The sequence below is a fragment of the Neomonachus schauinslandi genome, chromosome 10, assembly GCF_002201575.2.
Source record: "Neomonachus schauinslandi chromosome 10, ASM220157v2, whole genome shotgun sequence".
NCBI lineage: Eukaryota > Metazoa > Chordata > Mammalia > Carnivora > Phocidae > Neomonachus > Neomonachus schauinslandi.
The window spans coordinates 51291112-51301752 of NC_058412.1; the positions used below are offsets into that span (position 1 = coordinate 51291112).

A 10641-nucleotide genomic window follows, 5' to 3' on the forward strand; every position below is an offset into this window, starting at 1 on the left:
GTCTGCCAGGCTCGAGGCTTCCATCCATCTACTCTTTCAGGAGGCTGTCAGGCACCTTTCTGCATCTCGTCAAAGCTGGAGGCCACTGGCTACTGCTGAGCACACTGGCACAAATGAGGACTTGAGCTGGGTGTCCCTGACCTCTCACCAGCTTCCTGGGGACAAAGGCTGTGGGTCTGTTCCCCTTCTCTGTTCTTGGTGGAGAAGCACTTCCGACCCACGGTTAACTCTGCTGGTGATGTGGCCAAGATAGTAACCCCAGCGCATGCCCAGTGGGAGTGGAGGAGGAGGAGGAGCCTCAAGGGAAGTGAAGTATGGGGCATGGCAAGCAGGCAGGGCCTGTGTGCTGGGGCACCAGGCCAGCCGGAAGTGTGCGCCTGGGCCCAGTGACCCTGGGATAGAGGACATTCAGAAACTGACCAGCAGGGTAGCCTTGGCTAGTCACTCAACTTCTCTGGCACTGATTTTCTCATCTGCACAATGGGAGTAAAGTCCAGTTCCCAGGAATATGATGAGATAAAATCATACATAGTATGTAATAATAATATGAATTTATACGAATATGAGTAATAATGTGAAATTGCCAAATTGATGTAGATAGGAATTCTGGGCAATATAGACTTGTCTCTTTATAGTTTCTGATCCCTTTTAAAAATGTCATTCTTTGCCTTCCCTTATTTAAAGCTGTTTTTTTAAATTGTATGATCCATTTTTTATTATAATTTTTTTTATTATGTTATGGTAGTCACCATACAGCCCAGTGATGGGTATTAAGGAAGGCACATATTGCATGGAGCACTGGGTGTTATACGCAAACAATGAATCATGGAACACTACATCAAAAACTAATGATGTACTGTATGGTGACTAAAGCTTTTTTTTTTTTTTTTTTTAGCAGCTCTTTCATGTTTTGACTGAGCTACAGAGATTAAGGGAACTGTGTTTGAGCCACAAACTGATCAGTGTGATGAGGGGCTGCCAAGGATCCAGGCAGATATGGGGAGTGTTCCTTTTAGCTGGGCCCCAGGGTAGGAAACAGGAAAGACTGATGAAGTGAATCTGCTGGGGCAAAGGACAGAGCAAGGGCCAGTTTCTCTCTGTCTCAGGGTGGAGGATACAGTGGATTAGCTCTCCCAAACCTCGTCCATCCCCGCTTCCTTCCTCCTTCCCTTCTTCCAGGGTGCCTCCCCGCACTGCAGAGGCAGGAAGGCCGAAATTCCATTTTCCAGGACCCCTTATTCTCAGGGTTCCGGATGCCAATTAAGATGACCTCCTTAGAAACAGGTGTGTGAGCATGGCCATCAGGCAGAGCTCATGTCCTGTCCTTTTATTTATTTTCTGTGGACAAGCCATGGGGTGGGGACTTGGCATTTCTCTGCAGCAGTGTCCCCGGGGCCCCCGCTCTGGGGGAGTCAAGTGGCAGCTCCAGCAGCACTGGTTCCTGCTTCCTAGCCTGCAGCGTTGGTGGTGTGTTCTCCAACTGAGGCCCTCTGGCTCCACCAGCCCTCCCAGTGATTGCGTTAAGCGCCTAAATCCCCGAATTAAATCATTTAGCATCCGCTTGGAATACCTAGAAGAGTTTCTGATGCTGCTCTGAATCTTGACTGGGGTGAATGGTCTGAGGCCTTTGATGCTCCGGGCACCAGCGATGACACAGGCCTCTAATAGGACAGCTCCATTTTTGAAAATGACACTCAGAAGCAATGATGAAGGGACAAGGATCTGGAAGGACCTTAAGTCCCAGGTGACCATGAGGAGCAGAGATGCACCGCTGACCTGCACCTTTCACACTGCCAGAGGAGAGAAAAGTGAACTTTGTTTGTTCACTAGGCCATTGCATCTTCGAGGTAGCGGCACCAAGTCACCATCGGGTGTAACATCTTAGCTCAGATTGGTTCATGTGATTGCTCTCCCTCGGGACATAGGGCTCAATATAGGAAGCCAACAGACAAGGTGCCAGAAAGGGACAGTTGGAGTTGATGGAGGGGAGCAAGTATGAAGGAATAGCTTCTGCGGTTCTCATACTGGATTCCTGCTACACACCAATTTGTCCATTCAAGGGTTTAGAATAAAACAGAAAATGTCAATAATGTCCTTTTTGATGCTCAAGCAAAATTAAGTAAATGGGTAAATGATCTCCATTTTAAGCTTTATTTCCACACATTTGGCTCTTTTGGTTCTGTTTGCTGGCAGACAACACCAAATAAACTTAGAGCAAACAAAATTATTTTCCTTCTTAAATATATATATATATATGTATATATATATATAAATACATATGTGTAAGTATATTTATATATGACCCATGCTTATTGTGAAAAATGCAAGACATATAGAAGATATGAGGCACAGATCTTACCTCATTCCCAGGCCCACTGCTGGGGGAACCCCAGTTAAACATTTGATGCACCCTCTTCTCTTCCCTTGCCCTTCCCTTGTAGGCAATGTCATGGTGGAAGCTGAAGACAAGATGGGGCTGAGGAGGTGGCCGATGTGGCTAGGAAACTGGCTATGGAGTTAAGTGAATAAATAAGTAAATACATTGAGGATAACGGGAGTCAGGTTTCTCGCTGTTGGAGAAGGGAGTTACAAATTAAGGAGAAACATGAGAAATCTTAGCTATTCGATTGGAATGGGAGGTATTAGTGTGAATTCATGCTTTTTAAATCTCTATTTACACAGAAATACGTATATAACTATATATATAGTTGTATGTGTGTGTGTATGCTTGTGTGTGTACATATGTATATTTCCTATCTGCTAAAAGGATTTAGAAGGATTGCATCCCAAAAAGAATGAATAGTCAAGCATCCAAATCTTTGTTTCTAAATTTCATTTTGCACTAAAAGAATTGAGTGATTCCATGGCTGGGCTGGGAAAATCCAAGATGAGCCTTTGTTGCACAACTAAGAAAGCATGCAGAGAGTGATGGGGTCATGTCAAAAGAACAGAGAAGCCAGCATGAAGGGGCTCCTACAGGCCAAATCTGGGGCCACTTAAGCATTGAAATAGTGATATGAATAAATTACATCTTATTAAATAAAATAGAAAGTCATGAGTTCATGCTAAATACAAAATGAATAAATAAATGGGGGAGAAGGAAAAGCTCTTCTCCACAGTAGGATGTCAACCACTTGGCCACAAAATGGTGGTTAATTCAGGGAGGAGTCAGCAATGGATGCTAAGGATATTGGTGATTTCCTCACAAAATATTTATCAATCAAAAGGAAAAATTAGTCCATTTATGGTGAAGGAATCTGGCAGATACCACCTTGACTGGGTGATCAAGGTTAACTTTACTAGTGGTGGGACAGGTCAGCATCATGTATATCCTGAAGAGATGTATGGAGACGGCCCAACATCTTTTCTGTGGAGTCCCTTCCAAGAAGGGATGGCTTAGGTCTGGACATGAGGGAATATTAGGCAGACTCCAGTTGAGGGACAGCCTTCAGAATGAAAGACTTCTCCTCTTTGAAAATGTCAAGATTATGAAGACCGGGCAAGACTTAGGAAATGCTTTAGAAAAAGAATAATGAAAACGGGAATATTCATAGAGACAGAGGGCAATGGAGTAAATGTGAAAAAAGTTAACAAGTTGGGGTGCCTGGGTGGCTCAGTCGTTAAGCGTCTGCCTTCGGCTCAGGTCATGATCCCGGAGTCCTGGGATCGAGCCCCGCATCGGGCTCCCTGCTCAGCGGGAAGCCTGCTTCTCCCTCTCCCACTCCCCCTGCTTGTGTTCCTTCTCTCACTGTGTCTCTCTCTATCAAATAAATAAAATCTTTAAAAAAAAAAAAGTTAACAAGTGGAGAATCTAGGTGAAGGGGCTGTAGGACCTCTTACTGTTCTTGCAACTTTTATTTATTTCAAAATGAACTTTTAAAAGTTTTGTGTGTAGCCATCAAGTTTTTCTGGTAAATGTATACATGTGCATACATATATTTGCATACATGTGTATACATGTATCCAGAAGCGCAGGCCCCAACCTGGATGGATCAAATTAGAATTTGGGGGATTGGCACCCAGGCAGGCGGATTAAGAAAAACCCAACTCCCCAGGTGATTCCAGTGTGCAGCCAAATTTGAGAACCAGTTGCTGTCTGTAATCCCGTGTTCACCAAAATCACCTGCGGAGCTGCTGAAACCCAGATCCCCAAGGGCCAGTCTTCCCAGGGGCGCGACCCGACTGGCATGAGGCGGGGCAGGAGAACAGCGACAGGTGGTCCAGGCCCCGCCCCCGTGCCTCGTGAGGCCCCAGGTGCGGGCGATGAAAGGCCGCGCGGCCCCCTGCCCTTCCGCTCTCCGCCATGGACGCAGTGCCCGCGCCCGCTCTCCTGGGCGTCCCGCCGGCTGAGGTGCTGGAGGACGTGTTGCGGGAGCAGTTCGGGCCGCTGCCCCAGCTGGCCGCCATCTGCCGGCTCAAGCGGCTGCCCTCCGGAGGCTACTCCTCGACCGAGGACCTCCAGTTGGTGCTGGAGCGGCGGCGCGTGGCCAACGCCAAGGAGCGCGAGCGGGTGAGCGCCCTGCCCCGCGCGGGTCCCCAAGGCCACCCGGGCTCGGCTGCTCCCCACCAAATACCTGGCGAGTAGCCGGTGCACCCACTCACCGCCCACCCGCGAGGCTCGGAGGCGACTCGAACCTCCGGCGGCCCGGCTCGGGTCTCCAGCTTGCGAGAATGGTAGCGGCCTTGTTACCCTCCTCCCTCGTCCCGCGGCTCGTTCTTTGATCCTGGGATGGCCTCCTCACCTGCTAGCCACCTGCCACGGGGTCTGGGGGTGGGATGAGGGCACGCGAGGCCCGTGACAACGCCAAAAATGTCTCCCCTCGGCAGGTGCTTTCAAAAAGATTAGCGCGCGGGAGTTGCTCCTCAATCTCGCAGCCGCCCGCGCTGGGTGAGCGCTTGGGGCGCAAAGGGTTCCCACCGCCCCTTTCCCTTCCCTCTGCATCTCTGCCTGGAAGCAAGTATGGGGTGAGGGGGCCCAGTGGAAGTTATTCTTTTCTCTTTTTTAGAGTAAGGAAACACGGTGCCCCGGTGTGCCCCGGACTTCCACTCCAGCCCGTGGCTCATTTCCCAGTCAGGCCGGGACGTGGTGAATCACGACGCCCAATGCTCCTGTGGACCGTAGTCCGAGCGACATCTACTGGTGGCTTTTAGTGTTTCTAACTGAACCGGGGCCCTCAGTGTGTCCAGTCTGGTTTCCCTTCTGCTCTTTGCAAACCTGGGGTTTGGCGGCAGCCCAGGCGGTCCTAGAGAGGAAGCCGGGTGGGGGGTGGGGGGACGGAGGGCGAGGCTTCAACCTGGGGACTTGACGGGGAGGTTCTGCTGGGGACGTTCCTGCATGCCCGGGCCCTTTGGAAGTGTAGCCCCGGTGAATCAGCTAGGAGCTTTGGGAAAGGGCAGGAGGAGAAAGGACCAAGTGAGAGGAGAAGACCAGGGGAAGTTGGAGAAACTGCAAGAGTGGGAAAGCATGGGTTTACCAGGCATTAGACCCCTTGTGAAAATGACCCTGTGATCTGATGGGATGATGTGGCCTCAAACAAGATTCTGATCCAGTAGTTTGCCTTTTCCATGGGCCTTTCCATCAGGAAGCAATCACTTTCTGCAGAGAATTCTTCTTGGTTTTATCCTCTATTTTAAAGCTAATGGCTTTCATTCTTCTTTACAAGGATAAAATTAATACACCTGAAAAATAGAGAAATGACTAGGGAACAGAAACACCCATAACACAGATATAACTACCATGAACTAACATTCTTGTATATATCCTCCCAGTCTTTTTTTCTAGTTATGTGTGTGCACATACATAATTATAAAATTGTGAGATGGTACAGTTTTCTATTTTTTTCCACTTTATCGAAAGCGTTTCCTCATTCTTTTTAAAAAATTCAGTTAACATAGTGTATTATTAGTTTCAGAGGTAGAGTGATTCATCAGTCTTATATAACACCCGGTGCTCATTACACCCGGTGCCCTCCTTAATGTCCATCACCCAATTACCACATCCCCCCACCCCCCTGTGCCCCAGCAACCCTCAGTTTGTTTCCTATGATTAAGAGCCTCTTATGGTTTGCCTCCCTCTCTGCCCTCTCTGATTTAGTCTTGTTTTATTTTTCCCTCCCTTCCCCTATGATCCTCTGTTTTGTTTCTTAAATTCCACATATGAGTGAAATCATAGGATAATTCTTTCTCTGATTGGCTTATTTCACTTAGCATAATACCCTCTAGTTCCACCCACGTCGTTGCAAAGGGCAAGATTTCATTTTTTGATGGCGGAGTAATAGTCCATTGTATATATATTACCGTAGCGTCTTTATCCATTCATCTGTTGATGGACATCTGGGCTCTTTCCATAGTTTGGCTACTGTGGAAATTGCTGCTATAAATACTGGGGTGCAGGTGCCCCGTCAGATCACTACGTTTGTGTCTTCGGGGTAAATACCTAGTGGTGCAATTGCTGGGTTGTAGGGTAGCTCTATTTTCACCTTTTTGAGGAACCTCCATATTGTTTTCCAGAGTGGCTGCACCAGCTTGCATTCCCACCAACAGTGTAACAGGGTTCCCCTTTCTCAGCATCATCACCAACATCTGTTGTTTCCTGACTTGTTAATTTTAGCCACTATGACCGGTGTAAGGTGATGTCTCATTGTGGTTTTTATTTGACATTTCCTCATTTTTTTTTTTTTTAAGATTTTATTTATTTATTTGACAGAGAGAGACACAGCGAGAGAGGGAACACAAGCAGGGGGAGTGGGAGAGGGAGAAGCAGGCTCCCCGCAGAGCAGGGAGCCCGATGCGGGACTCGATCCCAGGACCCTGGGATCATGACCTGAGCTGAAGGCAGTCGCTTAACCAACTGAGCCACCCAGGCACCCGACATTTCCTCATTCTTAAGCATTCTTTCAAAGAACAGCTTTTTACTGCATACTCTGTCATATAAATGGACCAGCCTTTATGCTTTTCGCAGCTTTTTACTGGTCTTTATGTGCATGTCTGATAATTGCTCTCAAATAAAATGCTAGAAATGGAATTACTGAGACATAGGATGTCTCACAACTTTTGATGCCAGTTGCCCAACTGCTTTCTAGAGAAGTTTACTAATTTTAATCCCTTACGGGATATAAGACTGTTTTCTTTGTTTATCTCCAATGCTGGATATGACTAACAAAGCAACAATATTACCAGCTTGGCACATGAAAAATAATATCTAATTTCTATTTTGTTTTGTAGTTCTTTTATCAAAGTTCCACATTTTCACACCTTTATTGGTCTTTGTATTGTGCTGAAATGGGATGACTATGTCCATTGTTCACTTTGAGCTGGAGTGGGAGAGGGATCTCAATAAATATGAGTACAATATGAGTATATTGGCTTTATGGTGTAGTGGAAGCCAGTTTTTCCAAGGCCAGTTCCCTTTGCGGGATGGTCCTCAACGTTCCAGGCCTCAGAATTAAAGGATTAGACCCTGGAAAATTATAAACATGTGGCTAAATAGCCTTATTCTGCCTTTCAAATCTTGCCAATATGCAGACTCTCACACTTGACTCGATTTGGCTGGGAAAGAGGTTAAAGAGTTGATGGCTCAGTGCTTGAGTAGATAAGTATTTGCACATTTTGTTCATTATCAGTACCATTTAGGACTTTCTACGTGCCAGGTCAGGAAGAAGTGTTTTATGTGTAATTGTGTTGATCACCACAAAACTTACAAGGTGGGTATTTCCCACTTTACAGATAAACAACCATAGCTTGGTAATATGAAGTATCCTACACATTCTTGTAAGCTAGTACATGGTGGAGCTGGGTTTTATTTTTTAATTTTTTTAAATTTTTTTTAAAGATTTTATTTATTTATATGAGAGAGAGAGAGAGCACATGAGAGGGGGGAGGGTCAGAGGGAGAAGCAGACTCCCCGCCGAGCAGGGAGCCCGATGCGGGACTCGATCCAGGGACTCCAGGATCATGACCTGAGCCGAAGGCAGTCGCTTAACCAACTGAGCCACCCAGGCGCCCTGGAGCTGGGTTTTAAATCCTGATGTTTTGATTTAGAGTTTTAGCCACTACCCCACTGCCTGAACATTACAGTGGGTATGCTATAAGAGGAAGAGGAGGGGGTTCAGCAAGAACACAAACCCCCTCTCTGCCAGCCCATTCACCCAGAGTGCTAAGTTTATGCCACTCCCTCCTCGACTGCCAGGAACCGCGCTGCTGGGGGAGCGGTGACTCTGGCCTGTGCCTGCTTCGGTTCACCACCCAGACAAGAGCCGTGCAAACAAGCCCTCACAACCCTCTTCTGTGGTTTGGGGGCGGATATCTGTACAAATTAGCCTCTCTGTATGTCACTGTGCTTTTTTTGTTTTCCAGATAAAAAATCTCAACCGCGGTTTTGCTAAACTGAAGGCACTTGTGCCATTTCTTCCCCAAAGCAGGAAGCCTAGCAAAGTTGATATCCTTAAAGGTGCAACAGAATACATACAAGTTCTCAGTGATGTTTTGGAAGGAGCCAAAGACTCTGAGGTAAAGGCTTAAGAATTAAGAGCAATATCCACCATTTACTGAGCCCTTTCCATGTGCCAGGCAATTTATAATGTTCCAGTTGTTTGTAACAATCCTGTGAGTTATTTATGATCCATGTTTTATAGAGGAGGAAACCAAAATATGGCTAAAGGCCACATAGCTAAGAGATATCAGGACTGGGGTTTGAATCCAGATCTGTGTAAGTTTTGGAGCCAAGTTCCTGATTATCTATATACTTACCTCCTGTCACATCCAGGCATCTAGTTCCTAACTGCTGAATCTTTAATAGAACCTTGATTGCTAGGGCATGAGATAAACCCATTCTGTACTGGTGGTTTTCCATCGGACAGGACCCAGAAAGGAAGAGGCATTTCCCTTGGAGAGGCCCTCCCTGAGGGACAACCCTGGTGGAATGTTCAGCAGTAGTTGTGATGCCAGTCTCATGAGGTTTGCAGCCTTTTGGTGGGATGAAATAATTGAACTTGCTTTGCAAACCGTGAAGCACATAGTTGTCACCACCATTATCAGGGTGCATAGCTCAGAAGAGTCCATTAGGCAGTGGAAGCTGTGGGCTAGTTATATGGGCTGGTTGCATGGTCAGGCAAGCCTTGAAGACCTGTTAAGTGGATTAGTCATCAGAGGAGGTAAGGTATGAGGAGAGAAAGGCCTTAGAAATGAGCCGGAAGTGACACCATTGACCTGAGGGAAGAGGAGCCATCAGAGAGGAGAAGGTAGCAGGAAGGTGGAGAAGAAAGATAGGGCCTAAGGTCAGGCAAGGGAGAATCTTGGGAATCTGAGGGTAGGAAGTAGTGCAAGAAGCTACAGAGAGGCCCAGCATGTGAGATGTGGGATAGGAGTGGGCTGGAAGTCCAGGTTGAGTGTATGTAAGTGTCTGAAGTCCAGGCAGAGCACAATAGCAAACTTCAAGTCCATTAAATCTGGAGATCTGAGACCGGAAAGAAGGATCAAAAGGATGGAAGAAGTGGTTAGATCAGTGAAAGTCTTTTCTATGTAGCGATGTGATTGTGTTTAGGGACAGAAGAGAAGGACATATACTAGGGAATAGAGAAACACAATCATTCTAGAAACTTAGGGCAGGAACGGCCAGGTATATAATGGTACTTTCAATTTTTTTTTTCCTTGTCCACTAGTCCTACTAGGGTGACTTCAGAGAGGATACATTCTGCAACAGTGGGAATGGATTATCCTGTTAGCCAATTGGATGTTTGGGTTGTGGCATGACCATAGTGTTTGCACATGAGCAGGTGGCTGCCTTAGTTTTTCCTTGCATGTGTAACAGAAGTGCTTTGTTCTGCATTTATTATAAACTACAGGATCTGCTCCATGGGATAATCTTTTTAATGCAGTTGCCAATTGCATAATATTTTAAGGTTCTAGAAAAAACAAATACAGTCTATTGAGTAATGATTTTCTTTTCATCCATAACGTAAGATTGCCCTTATCACTTAAATGAAACTACATTGGTTAAAATTTTGAAATATATTAAATATTCAAAGTCTGACTGTTCTATTATACTGTTTGACAACTAAATATGGTTTCTAGAGACAAAATCCGGATCACCAGAACTATAGGAACAATCCTTCTGAACCATCTATGTCCTTGGCTAGAGATCTATCCAGAAACATCAGCCAGCATGCCTGCTGTACTGTGGGCTTGAAGAACGAGGAGGAAAGGCCCTGGGCAGATGGTGGCAGTGGTGAGTCAGCATACACTTGTCGCCAGAGCGTGATGTCTACGACTGGAGTTATCTCCCCAACCAGGAGTCTGGTAAAGTGTTTCTTCTTAAATAGCCACATGGGGGTCAAAAAACTCAAAATATTTTCCTTGAGGTGTGTGGAATTTTCCAGGCTAAAAGATGATTGAAATAAGATCATTTTGTGAAAGTACCTAGGTGGGAAAGTGGAGTTTGCTAGTTTGGAAAATCTGTTATTATGTTTCCAAATCAATTGGTAAGCAACTCAAGGAGAAGGCAACCCCTCTAGAATTATCCAGTACAGACCTAAGTTTACTTTTTGATGACCCTAATTAATTCATCAAAAGTTTTTCTGACTCTGAGGTCTCCAGAAAAAGAAGTAGCTTGCCATATATAAAGTTCCATGGTGACACCACATA

At 46.0% G+C, this 10641-nt stretch overlaps 1 protein-coding gene across 1 annotated transcript; it reads left to right on the plus strand.

Annotated features, from left to right (window-relative positions):
- Positions 1–4303: 4303 nt before the first annotated feature.
- On the plus strand, positions 4304–10392 carry FIGLA (folliculogenesis specific bHLH transcription factor). The gene is made up of 3 exons (XM_021699119.1): positions 4304–4510; positions 8356–8508; positions 10072–10392. The coding sequence occupies exons 1-3, from the start codon at positions 4304–4306 to the stop codon at positions 10390–10392; spliced, it is 681 nt and encodes a 226-aa protein (XP_021554794.1).
- Positions 10393–10641: the final 249 nt, after the last annotated feature.